Raw genomic sequence first — 18,469 nt, forward strand, 5'->3', positions numbered from 1 at the left:
GTAGAAACTAAAAGGTTTGAGTGACTAAGGAACATTTGATAAGGAGCTACAAGTGATTGAAAGGTGATGTCTGAATCTGGTTCACTTGAGAAGAATATGTTGATGTCTGGCAAGATTTTCATGAAAATTGTATTTGGAAGAAGAAAACTTACAAAAGATGGGGTCTAAAGGAAATTTTTTTCTTCTGCTCTTGTTGAAGAGCTTCAAAAGAAGGAGAGAATAACATGGATTTGCGACTCTGTCAGAGATTCAATAACTACCTTAGATCTCTTCGTGAGCTTGAAAGGAAAGTTGATGAAAATGGAATGCAAACTTGATGGCGCTTCAAGAGGAAATATGTTAGATTTATATGAAGAACATTGACATCCTTTTGGCTGAAATGGAATCTGAAGGGATGTTGGTTGGCAGAAAGTACCTCTCAGATGTGGAGAAAATAGCTCCTAATGAGCAAAAAATTGCTGCTGACAGGTTTAGGAGATGGGCATCAAAATATTGTCCATATTCATTGTATATGAATGCTGGTAGTGTTGCTCATTTGCATCAGCTGTTCTTTGAAGAGACTGCAAACAGGTATTTACCACATCTCTTCATTTCTTATAAATTCTCCTTAATAATGATTATGCACACACTAGGAAGAAATGGTATACATGATTTCTCTATGACTAAGGAGCATCCTTACTCCCCTGAAAAACATAGAAAATATTTGACATCACTTTGTTTGTATTAGCCCTAACAGAATGTGTTTTTTCCTAGTTTTAACATCATTGTTGAGCTTTTTGTATCTTGTAGCTTTCATACCTTGAACTGAGTTGCCATAGAACTCAACCTGCCTTCAACTATTGATAAAAAAATCGATTACTTCCTATTTGATAAACTTTTTCTCGTTTCTGGATTTGCAGAAAAGCTAAATCATATGCTGGCAGTTAATTTCTTTGTATGCTTATGAAACTTGGCAGTGAATCACAAAGGCATTAAGAGGACTGTTTATAGGAATATTGGCACCAGTCTCTTTTGCCATGGAACACTTTAGGTAGCTATTATGTGTTAAGAACATCATTTTTTTTTAAGTAATTCTATTGTCTTACATTGATCAAATTCCTACCTATTGGCACTTAAGGGTTTGCTCTTCTATCATTTGTTGCACGTTTCTTACTCTGATTCTCAGAAGGATCACAAGTACCACACCTACTAAACTTCTACCACCATTCTATTGGCTATATAGCCTTCATCTTGGGCATTATTAATGTCTTTAAAGGGTTGAACATCATTCAAGAGAAATTTGTAATCAGAGCCATCATCTACCATTGTATCTACTGAACACCATTCTATTGGCTACAGTGGCATCATCTTGAACATTTAAGATTGTAATCAGCTAATTTTAAGTTGGGTTGGGTTTTAAATGCCAGTTGTGAAATATGTGATCTACTAAATTTTACGTGGTCTCTACAAATTTTCTTAGTGTAAAATTTTCATGCAGCCTTCACTTTTTTTTCTTACAGATTGAATTAGTAAATTTGTTACAAAGCATCAATTGGGAGACAAAAAAGTGAGCTATTGGTGATGGAGGTTCAAAAATGTTGTTTAGGAAATTGTTGCATACTTTACACATTGCTGATCTCTTCTGCTATTGAGGTAGTACATAAATACGTTTATGTTTGCTTTTCATATTCTCTTTTTATGGATATCAACTTTGATTCTGTCTGGTTTTTACAGCTTCAGGACTATTTGCATTCAAATGGCATCTTATAGAATTCGAATTGTGTCAACGCTATACGTAGGAACTTCAATGTATGGAACAACATCAGAATTGGTGTAGCCTGCTGCAGATATTTATATAGCTTTATTTTCATTAGATGTATGCAGGACTTATCAATTTTTTATTAGTAAATCAGGGTTTATTTGTTCATGATGGATATAGCTTCACCACAACAGGTGACCCACTATACTGGTGACAAAAAACTCACCACTGAATCTACGGAACGGTCGATTGTTGCCAGTGTAAGCATTTATACCAGCAACAGTTTTCATCGGTGCAGTTAGTTATTTCAATGTACTTTTGTCGATAACTATACTAGTGATGACAAATTCACCGCTATAGGCTACCTCAATGCAACCTATAGCGGTGATGACAAATTCACCGCTATAGGCTACTCCAATGCAACCTACAGTGGTGATAGTACTGGCAGAGGCAGAGCCAAGGTAGAGCCTGCATGGGCCTTGGCCCCACTTCATTTTTTTTTTTAAATTTACATGTAAATTTTAGAAAATTTCACTTGTTCTATATAAAAAATTTTAACAATAATATTTTGGCCCTAATCAGAATTTAGAAACTTTAATTCAGCTCTCCTCATAAAATGGCTTTGCTCTTGAGTACCAACATTAATTTTCATTCCTTATAGCCTATACTGGTGAAAACTTCGCTAGTATAGGCTTTTTTTTTCTTTTGTAGTGCATGAAGCGAGACATAAGCTTCTAGGTTTAATAAGTGAAAGCCTTATGATGAAAAAAAAATTAGCACTTAAAATATCCTTGAGTACTCATTACAGTGGATCTGAACTTGTGTTTTTCTCTGTAAACTAACAGATACTGATTGGTTAATTAATATCCTTGAAGGCTTTTAAGCTGAAGCTTAGAAGTCTTTAATATATATTCAACTTCTGTTCAGAATTCCCTACATTTTTGGCTTTTATTAACACTCCTTGCATCAATATATTGGAGCAATGGTATGTTAATGTCATCGGTTTTTATAGTACGATGACTTTATAATGAGATATTGTCGACATGGATGAAAAGAAACGTTTGCTTGTCTTTTATCAGTTCCAATTAATGCTTATATTACTGGCTATCATTCCTTAGCCAAATAATTAATCATATATTCATTTCTTATATTGTCAAATGTTTTCGAGTTGGGTTCCCAGTTTTTTGGTAGTCTGGTTTTTCTGAAGGTCTGCTTCTTAATTGTATGCATGCTCTCTCCGTAACTACTTGGTATCCCTAGTCTTACATCCGACCAACATGTAATTGGTGTGAGTGGCATGTTGTTCTATATGAAGCAGTTTACAGGATGATGTCAGACAATGTCACACTACTATTTTTATATAGTCCATTGATTTAAATCCTTTTTCTGCGTATTTGGAAGTGCGGTGGGCGAGCACAACTGTCACGTTTTAGATCACCGCTCCTCACATCCCTGTCGCCATTATTTCCATTCCTAAATGCATTGTAAATGTGGAACCTTTTGTTGTAGTTCACCATTAATGCTTCTGGCATGCAGACGGGGAATCTCTTCCCCTATTGTCCTCTCTTTTCTCTCTGGTGCTTTGAATTATGTACTTTTTTTACGAAACTTGATCGAGTAAATAAATGCGATATGATTCGAACTGTAAGCTAAAAAAACGGTGAAATTTTGATGTAAAAAAAAATCATGAAAACTCCTCGATGCCAAGATCAAAATTCATCTTTCTTTTTTTGAATATGTATTTTTTTTATCTATTTCAGTTTATAATAAGTAAAATTTGACGCAGGACCTTCGTATATACATGACGTTGTTTGCCAGTCAAGCTCTACAAAATTATACATTTTCCAGAGCTTTCGATCAATACCTGTCTCTAGCGACAAAACTGAATTTGTCATGCATATGTCTACATCCGAGCAGTTCACGTGGAAGGCTGAATGTACAAGTACTAGTAGACAAGTTAGCCTGCTGTATATATAAACTGGCAAGCAGTTGAGAGTTCTTGTTTGGGATGTCAATATATCTGATTTGGATTCAAAATTTGATTGAAACATTCTGAAAAGGTCTGATATGTAAAAGGAAGTTAATATCTGATTAACAAATCAGATCAGATCAGATTCAGATTTAAGAAATGACATCTGATTAGATTTGGGTCCAGATTCACATATATATAAATATCAGATCCGATTTCAGTTTAAATAAATATGCAATATCTGAGGTCTTTGCTTTTTGAAAATCGAATGAATTTGGTTCAAAAATTGGATCTGAATTCAGATGTGAATGTAAAACTCGGATTTGGATTGTGAAATCGGGCTTCAGATTCACATTCATATATGACTTTTCTTCATTTGTATTCAAATTCAAAGCTGAATATGAATATGTAAATATTAAAAGAAATAGATAAAGTTAGTAATATATCTGATTTGAATCTAATCTACTGGCATCCCTAGTCCTTGTGTACATAATTTTATTTATTTTCAGTCCACATGTTTTTGAACCACTGGGAGGAGTGCTAATGCACCCCTCTGAAAACCCTATCTAAATTAGAATCCAGCCCTACCAGACACCAAGCTTGACACAAATTATCAAGGTCTATTGAGAGGGAGAAAGAGAGGGAGAGGAGATGGGGAGAAGAGGGAGGGACAAGAACTGGTTCACAGCCTCTATAATGGCATCTTTAATCTCAATCTCAATATTTCTCAATATCATCAAGATAGCACCCTTCAAGATTTGAACTGAGGACATAGTTAACACGCCACCCATCCCAATAAGTCATGCTATCTATCACTTAGAGATAGAGATAGAGGGAGAGAATTATCTCCTTGTATTGAGTAGCATAACATGAATATGATGCCGAACTGATTGCTTGAAATACCCCCGTAAAATAGGAAGGGATAACCGAAGGCAAAAATAGAATTTCTTTTAAGGATATATCACTAATGTACAATGCCATGCTAAGAAAGCTAGTTATATGCACTACCACCAAACATGATTTTCTAGTGCACTGAGGTGTAAAATAACCAGATTACCCTTGATATATCAAGACAAAAACCTTTCTAAAAAAACAAAATTAAATTGGAAAGTAGAAAAAAAGGAATTTTCCAAAATATGCATTTATTTTTCAGAAATGGCCAAAATGATCCCTTTTTCTTTTGGTGCATATATGTGCACGCACTTGGGTGGCTCACGGTTGTGGTGAGTGTTCGGATCCCCAAACATCCGCGACCCTGAGGGGCATTTCCATCTTATTAAAAAAACCCTATTCTTGACCTTACTGGGGTTCTTCCCTTTTATCTAATGTGGGCAATTTACGTCATTTGAAGTAACTAGCTTGGCATCATATTTGCTGACAATAATGAAGCAAATAATGCTTAGGTTTCCTAGGGTCACGTGATCCTTAGAGTTATATACTATTGTTCGACAGTTGTATATGTTTAAAGTAGTTTTGGAATTTATTCCCTACTGACTTCATTCAAATTATCTTCTGTCATTTTCACTTGTAATATGAATCGATCCTTTGTTACTTTGATCGCAGTTAAAGGCAGACATGCATTTGACGGTATAAGTTTACCTGATCATTTAAAACTCAGCCTTTTTTTACTAGTTACGTTATGCCATTTTATTGAAAGAAAAGTACAACATTATGGACAGGTGTTTTCAAAGAGGGTTGGTGCAACAGATATAGTAGGGGTTGGTAGCTAGTTTTCATTTTGATCTTCCGTAGTATCAATTCATTATGCTATAAAAAGGAGACATCGACATACAAGTTAAAGCATAGTGGAAGTGGCTTAATAATTTAAGGAATAAAAAAAAAAAAGTAGGAGTTCGGTGCAGATGAATGGTAAAATGAAGTAGTCATTCTACTCACCTTGCTCACCCCAAATATTACACAACAAAACTTTCCACGTACTCAAATTTCCAACATTTGAAGGCCAAAGTGTGGATTTGGGATAAGCAAAACGCAGGCAGAAAGTGATCTGTCAATTGCCCATGATTCAGGGACGATTAATTCAGAAAAGGCCTTATAAAATATTACTAAAAGGAGAACCTCTCCCCTCCCTTCTCTCTCTATGTCTCTCTCTCCCGGACCACTAATGGTTTTCAACCAGGAGAGTTCTGAACCTCTCTTGCCTGGCAGTTTCAGTTTGCTGGAAACAGATGGCCGATGGTATCAGAAACCTCGATCTTCCCTTCCTCCTGCTGTTTGCGTCATTTTGTGCTGTTTATCCTTCAAGGCCAGAACCCATGTACTCGACATGGCGCTGGGGAGCTCATCATGTGCCTGCTGGTCTTCACAGGATTGAGACATGCATGGTGCAGCTGAGAACATGTTGATCTGTGGATGGATGGCTCCTAAGAGGTGGGGAGCTCGAGAACAACCGCCATCATAGGCAAGTCTGCGTCTTGGCTCTGATCTTGATTTGTGTTTCTTTTCATTTCTTTACTTCTCCTGTGATTTGGGGAGGAGTTCGTGAACAGATTTGGTGGATTAATTCCATTTTTTTAATGGTAAATTCTTGTCATAACCGCTATGGAATGCTTACGATGGCGTAAATGGCAATGGAGCATCATTTGCTTCAAGCAACGGTGAAGTACATGGCCTGAGAGAAGGAACTTCATGATTATAATTAAGTAGTTTTTACAATTTCTTTTCTTTTCATGATGTGCTACGGAGACCACTGTTCACAAGAGCTTCGTAAAAACGCCATTAATATACTCAATCCTTGTGGTTGAAGGAGATACAGAATTCAACAGAGAAAAGGATATTGAAGCCCAGAGATAACTAAAACAAAGACTAGTTGATAAACATCTGTATTCCACCTGGACGCAGCTCAAACATGGAGAAAATCAATGATTGGAAGAGAAGATGGAGAGGGCTAAGTAGATTGGAGGCTTAATATTAATATATATCTCAGCTAATCGATCCCCAGACAAGTTTTTTTCATATTCTTCCATTTTTTTTTTGGCTTTTTCTTTCATGTGGGCCAGCAAAGTCTATACTTTTTTTTCCTCTCAGTAAAATTTCTTTCCTTCCATTCCTTTCTCCTTTCTTATGAAGCCATTGCCCCCTGCAGTACACCTCACATATGCGAACCAGATGTTTCATTGCCATGCATGCTGCTGGAAGACAAATAATTTGACTCCCTCACTGTATATTCACATAATTAAGCCTGTATGTTTCACAAACTAAATATTCTGGGAAGTATTATGCAATTTTTACAAGCTTTTCTTTTTAAATTTCAAAATTTAAAATTTAAAATATTGTGAGGTTTATCCTTGCCATGAAGGTGCTCTGTGAAAGTGGCTTTAGGCATTATATTCATTTCTAAATTAAAAATAGCAACACTCGTGACACAAATGGCTGCTTTCATACAGCACCCAGGATCATAGCAGCAAGAGGTTTGTTTTGTAATTAACTTAATTAATTTGCATCCGACTTGTTTTGAAACTCTTGAATATCTGGAAAATTTGTAACTTTCCCAATACAAACATTGCATAAAACTAACTAATGTAGAGTAAGCCAATTCTACATTAAGATAATTATTCCTTTGGAAATAGATTATATCTGCGATTTAGGCTGATTCGTATAACAATATTAAGTACAAGTCCCAATCTGCTCATCTGTGTTTCTTTTAGATATATAGAGACGGTTTCATGGAAAGTTTTGGTCCTAAAATCAGGCTCAAAGACTTAGGTTTTAATAATGCAAATTGTATATTAATGTGTAGCTGGCAATAATAGTCATCTATAGATGCATTGCATTTCAATTTTTAGCGGTTTGGCCTAAGTAGCCAATCATATAAAATGCAAAATCATGGCGGCAAACTACAAAAATTGACCAACGTGATAAAAATATTTTCACAAGTCTATTATTTATGACTTCTAATTGAATACAATAAATATTCTATACTTAATTGTCTTCAAAATCTTGAGAGGGAAAATTGTAAAAGTGGGTTGTCATAGCAACGTGTTAAGCGTGCGCCAAAGATAGAAAAGTTACTTGCCCTTTATATTTATGCCTCAGCTGATAAGTTGTTTTAAGTTAAAAAATCTTCTTACAGAAAAATTTTAGGAACATATTGACCTAATAATTAGGTAAACCTTATATATGCCTGTGATTAAGTTATCTTTTCATGCTAGAAAATTTCTTAAAGAAAAAATTTAGCAGTACATTGATCTAATACATTTTTTCTTCATGCAATCATGCTGGGTAACACCCTACAATTTATTGCCGCCAACATGGAATACAAGAAAGAATTATTGAATAATATAATATGAAAACAACAAATAGAGGGGAGAAAACCGAAATAGGAAAACTGAAATAGAACACGGGGTGCCCCCAACATCATGAAGTAGTACTCAACCAAAAACTTGATTGATTCTTCGGACGGAAAATTGTTATTGACTTCAAACTTTACAATCTTGCTGTTGAAAACAAAACTAGAGATTAAATCCCATCCTTAGCTGCTTCAAGCAACCGCTTCCAGCTGTTATTATTTGATTTTACCTTTTCTTCCACAAGCCTATTAGAAGATCCATGCACCATTAACTTCCACAAAAGGAGCCACTGCATAGACATTTGAGCTTCCAAACACATCAAAAAATTTAATTTGAATATTGCTGCCATCTTATCGTAACAAACCTAAAAAGGAAAACACAGACAATAGAGAGGACTGAAAACATAGTTCACAGTATATTTACTTTATGGGTGATAATATTACACTTCTCGAGTGTAGTAAGATAATATAAAGACACATTACAAAGTTATCATGACAAGGAAAAGTAACTGTTGCAACAATGGGAAAGGAAAAGATAGAAAATCAGTCCTGAACATGAGTTATATTTGTCATTTATTGTAACTGGTCTTGATATGCATATCCTTTAGCTTATCTTGTTTAGACATTCTTTAACATGCTGTCCCAAACTGAGTGTAGGATCAACAATATTTAGCTTGTCTCTAAAAGTTTTGAACATACTTGAACCAAGAACCTTCATCATACCATAAACAAGTTGCAAATTCGACCTTATGACTTAACTTGAGATTTACTTACTAATATATCACGCACAAAATGAAAATCAACCTTGACATGCTTAGTTCAAGTATGAAAAACCAGGTTAGCTGTCAAATACAATGCTCCTATATTATCACAACATAAAATGAAGGAGGGTGTTATTGATACTCCAAGTTCATGAGAAAGGGACCTTGGCCATAACAACTCTACATCAACACAAGCAAGAGACTTATACTCTGCCTTGGTACTAGATTGAGCAATTGTTTGTTGTTTTCAAGAGGCCCATGACACAACATTATTACCCAAGAATGTAACAAATCCACGAGTTGATTTTCTGTTGTTTGGCTTCCTGCCAATCAACATTAACAAAAATGGCCAATTGCACAGAAGATGAATTGGTGATTTGAAGGATGTAACGATGGTTCCATTTAAGTAGTGCAAAATCCTTCCCCAATACTGATGACAAAAGCAATGTTCTGCCTCATAAATGTGGCATATTGTAAGGCTCCTACCACACTTCAATACAATGATGAGTTTGTAAAAGCTTGAGAAGCATCATTATTCACTTTGTTTGTGCTCATTGGAGAGGATGTGACCTTTGCCATGGTCAAATTAGCTCATTGAATAATATTTTTAATTTTGTTGACACAAGTATAAATTATGAGCTTCTCATTTTACCTCAATGCCAAAAAAATAAGATGACAGGTCATGATCTTTAATAGAAAAGGTCTCTCCAAGATGCCCAACAATATAAGGTCATCCACATAAACAACTAAATAAAGCTGAGTGCTACCTTTAGAAAAATGATAGGCATCAGATCATGAGACTGAAAATTCAAGCTATTGTAAGTGACAACTTAATCTATGATATTAGGCTAGTTTGGCCTATTTAAGCCCATAGAGAGCTTTATTCAGTTTTCATGCATAGGTCGGATGTCTTTTTTCTACAAACCCCTTTGGTTGGGAAATATATATTGCCTCTTCAAGATACTCATTGAGGAAGGCATTATCAAAGTCTAGTTATTGCAATGTCCACTCATATTGAACTACCAATGTAAGCAACACTATAACTATCAGGGTCTGATAGTTGGATTAACAGTTTAAGAGTAGTAAATGTCAAGCACGTGAAGAAACTCAAGCAACAAGTCGAGCTTTGTGTCCAGACATTTATCTATCCACATTTCACTTCAATTTGTACTTTCACTTTGAGCTAATAATGTTAAAAGAGGAATTGGAAGGAACAAGATGCCACGTTCCATTCTGCTTTTAGGCAAGAAATTTTTTAGCATTGCCTGCTGCCATTCTTTTTGAATGACTACTTTATAAAAGGTTGTTTGTTTCATTTGATCAATTATGGTGCTGAAAGACTTTTGGGTCAATGGCTTGTCATAAACCTCGATACCATTGAGCGGGTATTGTGTTCAAGTAGAGAGTTAGCTATAAAATGTTGTTGTGCCCCATTAGAATCAGGACTAGTGCTAGCAGAGGAGGGATCAACATGTATTTCAGCCACCTCGTTTCTCAACTTCAATTGGACATGTGGGTAAGTCCTCATTTGAGAGGTACCTACTGCTTGTAAGGAGGACATCACCTCCCCACATATACTTTATGAGAAAAAGGAAACCTGCAATGTTGAAAAATCAACTGGGAGAGGCAGCATGACAACTGAACTAGTCATTGTCATCTCCTTGCTATTTGCAACATCTTGAGTTTGACAGAAATTAGTATCTAACAAGATGTAGTTGTAGACATCTACAAGGGATGACCTCGAATCAAAATATCTTCTCTTGTCAAGTCTTCTCTTGTTGTTTGGAAATTGGGAAGAGCTTTTGCTAAAAATGACATGCCTAGAGAAGATAATGCAATGAAAGTTTGGCATCATAGCATAAGTATACTTTGTGGTGGCTAGCATAACTAATAAAAATGCATTGCATCGTTTTTGTTGAAATTTAGTGGAATTTTACAAAGAAATAAGAGGATAACATTTAGATCCAGATGCCCTTAAATGAGAATAATTCGACATTTTGTCAAATAGCTTCTCAAATGGAGAACGAAGAACTTTTAAAATCCTATTATTAACATAGATGGCTGTTTTAAAAGCATCAATCCCAAAATTGTATTCCAGACCAGCATCATCAACATGCTTAATCCCACTTAAACAACATGTTGATTTTTGCACTCAACAATCCCTTTTTTCCTCATGCATGTAAGGGTAATAAGGTCGATGAAGGATTGTGTCGCTTTTACAAAATGAGGGTCATTCTTGTAAAATTTGCCACAATTGCCGGATTAATAGATGCCATAGATAGACCCAATTGTTTTTCCACCAATATTTTCAAAGTTTTAAGCAATCAACCACTTCCGATTTCAAATTGACAGGAAATAACTAGGAATAATGAGAGAAATTATCGGCTATGAGAAAGAAATGTCAATAGCCATATCTAGAAGTGACCAAAGCATATCCCCAGACATCCATGTGAAGCAATTCAAGAATTATTGGTTCATGAAAATCATATAATGAAAATGATTTCTTATGAGATTTTCCAACTTAACAAACATTGGTCTTTCTATGAGAGCTCATTAAAATAAGACATCATGACTTAAGAAAATTCACAATGTTTTTATGTGCATGACCAAATCTATGGTGCCACACTTCAAAAGAAGTTGATCTACCTCTTTATTGTCATCGAACTATCATTGTTGATATGACTTGCATCATTACGATAGACTGTGTTACGCTTCTTTGGTCTTTGAAGAAGCACATGATCCACACATTGATCACTTATCACTAACTTGTGAGGAGAAAGCTCAAAAAACACAATCATTATTGGTAGCAAATTGTCCCCCTAATAAGAGCTTATGTGAAATCTTTAGAATATGTAAAGAATCAGTATTTGAGCATATCAACAAATAAGTCTCTCATATGCTTAATGGAGTCGTGATCCGTTACTAATGATAACATCCTTGGGTCCATCATGTGCCACTTTATTTTTCGTTATCTTATTACTGGCCGCAACATGGTTTGTCACACATGTATTAGGATACCAAGAACTATTCATTTGCTTCTTAAAAGTTCAAAGCAAAGAAGGCCTGTGGAATATCATAACAAGTCTTAGCTGCATGGCCCTTTCTTCCACATTAATATTGGCAGAAATAGGGCTCCATAGATAATTTCCAGAATCACTAGAATTACTTGAATCATTTTGCTGGTTGTGTTGAGGTTGATTACCTTGATATGCTTGTCCTCAACCTTGAGGAGCTCTACCTCCAAAACTGTGGTAATAGCCCCTACCATGTGCATCCATACCTTTTAAATGCACTGAAAGCTACCTGATTGAAGACTTGCATTCAGGGTTATGAGGATTCAATTTTCTTGGATGAAGTCGACTTGGATCAAGTTCTTGTTCAAAGAAAACACAAGTAAATGACTAAAAACTCAATGCATCTTATATTTACTTTCTAAGAAATAATATTACACTCCTCGTGTAAATGAAGAAAGAGACGCATAATCACCATAACAGAAAACAATCATGAAATAACAAAAAAAGAAAGGATAGAAATTTAGCTCTGAAAATGATTGCAATTTGTTATCTATTGTAATCAACCTTCATATGCATATCCTTTAGCTTATTTTTTTTTATAGATGTTCTTTAATAAAAACCCATAAGTCCATTGACCCTTAACCATTATTGACACAAATCTTAATAATCCAACCAGACACTAGATTAACCAGAGGAACTGAAAATTTTTGTAGCCAACGAAAGATTAAATGGCCCTTAAAGCTTGATCAGACTTTTTCCACTTTATATTGACTTTGACACAAGCATGCCACACTTCATTCATTGCATCTTAAATGGAATTGACCACATCATGTGCAAGATGTGATTTCAAAGAAGCTAGTTTTCCATATAATAACGTTGAAACATAGATGCCAGCAAAGCTTAAATTCTTTACAACTATATCTTCTCTTAAACCATCATTAAAAGTTAATGACAAAATCACCAAGGAATTTGTTGGAGGATCCAAAATGAGCACCAAAAACCAATAGGGAACCAATATCTAAACCGCAAGCAATGTTTATTTTCTTGAGCTTTGCATGCAATGCAACCCACATCGAGTTTGCAATAGAGATGCCAAGTCTTCATACCCTACATCATGTTATTAATCTACCATAGCTCGCCACATATGAAAACTAATAAATTTTGTAGGTTGATTTGCATCTGAAGAGCCTTTTAACACTTTGGAAAACTGCTTTTAAATTTATTATGTTAAAATAATGTATAGTTGGGTTGGATATCAAAATTAGAGATACAAATCTAGAGCAATTAGCAAGATACAAATGATGACATAGACGAAAGCTTTTGATCACCTAAAAGAATTTTGATCTCCTAAAAGAATGTTGGAAATTGTAAAATGCTTAGCAATCAAAGTGCAAGTTTCTAACAATTTTTGAAGATATCACATTTATATTGTTAGAATCCTCGGCATTTGGTGCCCTTATAATGGCCTTGAGGCTCTTGATTATGAAAAAGAACTAAAAAATGGTAAAGTTGTCCACAGTACCTTCCCTCTTCTGTTTTCTCTTTCCGTTTCCCTTTCAACCATATTCTTTCTTCTCTTCCTTCAAGAAACCCTTTCAAATGAACTCGTAAGTATTCAAGAAGCTGTCCATCTGTCACATTTTCTCCTTTGTCTGCTTTGCTTGTACTTTCAAAATGATTTTTCTTATTCAGTTTTTTCTTTCTACTTTTGCACGTGCTTGGTCCCTCATATGATCTCTACGACTTTTATTTATAATGCAAATTTGTTTTTGCAGCCCAGATTTGTGGTGAATCAAGTGACAGCAGGCAATTATGATTGCCCGAGGAAAGTGCTCAAGTTCCTGACTGACCTTCATGCTGCATTTAGGCTGCTCAATCTTCGGAATGACTTCCTGCGCAAGAAGTTCGATAGTAAGTGCACTTTTTGCTTTGATCTTGATGGTGCAAATATGTTGCTTGCTTTGATAAACCTGCTACTGTGCAAAAGGTAATGCAATCAGAGTCATAGTTCATTAAGAGAAGCGGCTTAGTTGGAGTTAGTCAGCTACTGGATGAAATTAATTGGGTCAGCATAATTTCATCCTGTAACTGAACTTGTAGCAGTAGAATCAGTTTAGATCTGGGTTGGAGTCAGACCCCTGTTGGGGTAACTGAGTCTTTGTTGGTTTTGAAGGAGGCTTACTAGTCCTAGTTCTGTTGGAAGGTCTTTGGTTCTCGTATGCTAAATGAAAAAACAAACAGTATTCACCAAATTCAATTCTAGCCTACAAGTATTTTTTTTCATTTTACCTGATTATAACTAATTTTATTATATTGAAGGCAGCATTCTGTATCTGTCGGATTTGGGTGTTCATTGCCTGGATTTTATGTTATGGGAAGCACCAAGTTAGATGTTTGATGGATATGCTTCTATATTCACAGTTCACACCATATTTTTACTATCCATGTTGACACTGTATTGCGTGAGAAAGTTTATGTTGGGAGCTAAGTATGCTAATTGTAATCCCTGGCTTGTCTGTCCTTTTCTCGAAGAGTATTTGACGTTTCAGTCAGAAGAATGACATCAGTCACAAACAAAACTGCAAGAATTTTAGTTGCCTTGAGGAGTTGCTCAGGTGCTGAATATTTCTTTAATCTGTGGAGTATCAGTGTTGATCTTCACCAAGGTTGCTGAAGTCCTCCAGACTGCCTAGCGTGAAACTACTGCACCTTTTTGAGAGGAGTAGATGGCTGTGGCCGCCTGGCCTGGGTATTTGGAACCTGAACCTCCTCAAATTGGGCCCTAGTGAGGACAAGATTCTGTGGGCTGGGCCTGCAGGTGGCCTTGTCGCTGTATGTGGGTTACAAATACATATATCTTACCACAGCTCACAGAGTCGGTTAGTTCAACTCAGACCCATGAACTGGCTTGAACTGTAGGCAATTTGATCTGTCAAATTCGCTGGTCAAGTTGTTTGGGTTTCATGGCTGGCTTAGTCCTAGATTAGTGAACTTTAACTGAATGGAAGATGTGATTTCTAATTTATTGCTGCATATGTCTGGGATTTTCATGCTATAATGTTTGATTCCTTTGTTTCTACGCAACTTTGGTTTGCGTAACTGCGTTGAACAAACACTGCCTATTATGTATCTTTCTTAAGCGTTGTTATATATTCCATTTCTTGCAAGATGTGATCCTACTGCAGGAAGTTGATCATTGTATGATATTTAATTGGACTATAATAAACTACTATGATCATTCTAAATGAAGTTCGTTCTTGTTTCTCCCTTCATGACAGGCCTGAAATACGACTTGAGGAGAGTTGAAGAAGTTTATTATGATGTCAAAATTCGAGGCTTGGGTGGTGATTCGGTAGACAACTGCACTGAAGGGGATAAGAGTTAAGCTTGTAAATTCAAGATCTTCGAAGCTTGAAATTTTGAGATGAAGCATTTGCTTTGCTTTCACCTGCAACACTGGTTGAGAAATTCATCGTTGGAGAGCTGAAGCTTTCAGTTGGTGCATTAACGTGCCCCACCTACCACATTTGACTCCTAGCTTCTGCAGCTTCAGGGTTGCTCTTTAAAGATTTTCTGTTTACATGTTTTTCAAGTGCTCCGATATCGAAATGTGCGTTCAATTTAAAATACTGATTTTTGGTATAACAAGGTTTTTGCCTTTTTAGGCATTCGTATATCTTTCTCAGGATACAGCGGCAGAGTAGCTAATTTTGTGAGATATTTCCGAGTGCTAAACGGTTTAAAGGTCATCCCATATTGTTAGGTGAAGGAGGTCCTCCCATGTTGTTAGGTGAAGGAAGGAGGTCTTCTCATGTTGTTAGGTGAAGTTTGAGTTTTAGTAGGGATGTTAACGGATCAAAGTTTGTTCGAATATACCTTTAACCATATTTATTTTTTCAAATATTCACGTATTCAGATTTGAATGGGAATAAAAGAAAAGTATTATCCAAATCTGAAATATGATTTTACATTCTGAATTTCGATCTAAATCTGATTTTTATATTTATATTCGAATCAAAATCTGAATTTTGAATCAGATTTTGCCAATTTTCAAAATGTAATAGCATTAGATATAGGATATTTGTCTAAACATGAATCCATTCTAAACATATATTTGTCTAAACATGAATCCGTTCCGAATCTGTATTTTGCCACGTAGTGAATGAGCAACATGTGCTTATGGAGGTCCTGAGTTCGTTCCAACTCTAATTGCAAGTCCGCTGGCATGGCATCAATAAACCAGTCAATGAGATGTTGGTGACTCTGACGAGATATTTATGTATATTTAAATCTGATGAGATATTTATGTATATTTAAATCTGATCTGAATTCGATTGGATGTCATTTATTAAATCTGGATCTGATTCGATTTTTAAATCGACCTTGAGCCCTCAACCTTTAGTGGATGGTGAAGTGACGCTATTTCCTTCTACCCTCATCGTCATGTGGGTTGAGGTTCCATCCCTCACAATTTCCCATCCACGATTATAGCAGCCTTTTGCTGAAAATGCTTGATTAAGTCTATTTTAGCAATTAAGCACCTGTTATTCTTGTTGTTGCAGCTGTGACATCATACTCCTATCTTTTGATTTGGACGGTTTGAGTTGCTCCCATTACTTTTATGTCCATTGTTCAACGCCCCTCCCTGACTTGCTTCCATAAACTCTTTCCCTTTTGAATTGAAGGGCTAGTTCTGGTTTTTGTTGTTTCACTTGAACTTTTGATTTGGGAAACATTTGAGTTCCAAAAGCAACTTGTCCGCCAATGGTCACCGTGTAAATTTTTTTTATTAGTTTCGTAATTTTGAAGTGACGTAGCATAGCTAGTCAGACTAAGAGTAAAAGTTCATTCATTAGTTCGATTTTTATGGGTGCTACTCTTATGAACTTCAAATAGTAGATGCATTACAATTAGTTGACATATGTCTCACTTCCAACTCAGGTTCCAAAATAGCCCTAACCACAAAGGCAAGGGGAAATGAGTTAGTCTGAACCTCTCATCAAATCACAATAATTTTCAAGTGATGCAACTACCTTTAAGGTAGGAGGGGGTTGGGGGCTGAAAATGGACATGGTAGCCTCATATCCATTTCCTAAGCACGAGAGAGTCCGAGACCTTGAATGATCTTTGGCGTGGCTTCAACTGCAAGTTCATCGCACATATGCTTAGCTCCTTTCTCCTTATACATTGAAAGACATCTGAGTTTCCCTTTCCCTTTTATGCAGTTTTGATTTCTCATGCTCGGTTAAAATAAAAAAAATATTTTTGAAAATATAAAATAAAATTGTTAAATATAAAATATATTTTTAATAATAAAATATATATTATTACTAAAAATAATAATATTATTAAATAACTTATCAGGCAGAATCCAGCCCCGTCAGGCCGGCCGACCTGGGCTAGCCAAGGACAGCTTTTTCGTGCCAAAACTAGGGCATGATCAGGCCGGGTGCCGGATATTAGTTGGGTATCTACCGTCCAACCCTATTTGGAGTGTCCCCCACCTCTTTCGGGGTCTTCAACCTTTTGAGTTTTGACTTGAAAAATCATTTATATAGAATGAAAATTTCACATGTCCATAATAAGAGTGAAACTACAGCAATGTTTGCCTCAAGGACATATACTCAAATAGGCTAGCTTGGGATGCATTGTACGCAGAGCCACTTTGCTCGTTAGCCATTTCAAAAATCTAAGTGTGAAAGGTAGGTCTTACATGCAAGTTGAAGCATGTGGAGATCTCGCCATCTAGATCTCCTTCTAATACATACATGACCTTAGACCTCTCTTCCCCAAAGGAGTGAAATTAATCCTTTTGCTCACCGAAAAACTAGAGCAATGTTCTTTTGATATTTTGGTAGTTCAACAAAAGTTAAGCAAATATTACATACGAAATGAGTTTATATATAGATATTTTTATTGAATGTTTAAGGCTCACTGCGGTTAAGCCTAAGCATGGGGCTCGGCTCCCGGTGGGTATCCCGCACTTGGCCTGACTCGAGCCCAAAAAAAAGGGCATCAGGTTGACCTGATAATTTATCGAGCTGGCTTGGGTGAGCTCGATAAGCTCAGGTGGGGCTGGATAATATTTTTTTAATATATATATATATATAAATATAATTATAATATGTTATTAAGATTAATTATATTTATTTATTATTTAATATATATTTTTTAGATTAAACGGAACGAGTTCGAGCTCGAGTTTTAAGTATCGAGTTGGGCCCAAGCTTGGGTTTCGGGTGTTGGGTCAAGCCGACTTCTTCTCGGGCCGGCTTAACTGTAGTTGTTGGAAAGCATGATCGCTATGCTTTACAACACTTGGGAAAAACTCTAGGCTTAACTGTAGTTGTTGGAGGCAAACTAAGATTAGCATGATCGCTATGCTTTACAACACTTGGGAAAAACTCAAGTCACATTGTGAGAAAGCTCAGAGTGGTAGATCCATCTGAACCAAAAAAAAAAAAGTTGTTTGCATGTAGTTGTGCCAACTTGATCCATGATTTCTTCTCAACACCCTTTTGGTTAAAAGGTTGAATTGTTTGCATGTCGTTCAACCAATTAATTCAATATATTCTTCCTCTTTTCAAAACTACTTGCCTCAATCTGTTAAAGAAAAAAAAAATTAAATCAGCAAAGTTAATTAAAAGAACAAAATGCTTAAGCGAAAGGGCGAGATGGTTT

The 18,469-nt window shown here is 35.9% G+C and overlaps 2 protein-coding genes across 6 annotated transcripts in view; both read left to right on the forward strand.

Moving 5' to 3' along the window:
- The window catches only part of LOC116266346 (uncharacterized), a 47,630-nt gene extending 32,307 nt beyond the window's left edge, over window positions 1-15,323 (forward strand). Inside the window, exons 6-7 of one of the 2 annotated variants that reach the window (XM_050080811.1) lie at window positions 13,564-13,699; window positions 15,067-15,323. In XM_050080811.1, coding sequence (XP_049936768.1) covers window positions 13,564-13,699; window positions 15,067-15,173 — 243 coding nt within the window. In that variant the 3' untranslated portion in view covers window positions 15,174-15,323. The remainder of the gene's footprint in view (window positions 1-13,563; window positions 13,700-15,066) is intronic. The other variant, XM_050080810.1, reaches the window with a different exon arrangement.
- The window catches only part of LOC116265465 (uncharacterized), a 49,399-nt gene that overhangs the window by 16,730 nt on the left and 14,200 nt on the right, over window positions 1-18,469 (forward strand). The gene's annotated exons all lie outside the window — the stretch shown is intronic.

This window comes from Nymphaea colorata, chromosome 12 (genome assembly GCF_008831285.2).
Source record: "Nymphaea colorata isolate Beijing-Zhang1983 chromosome 12, ASM883128v2, whole genome shotgun sequence".
NCBI classification, from domain to species: domain Eukaryota; kingdom Viridiplantae; phylum Streptophyta; class Magnoliopsida; order Nymphaeales; family Nymphaeaceae; genus Nymphaea; species Nymphaea colorata.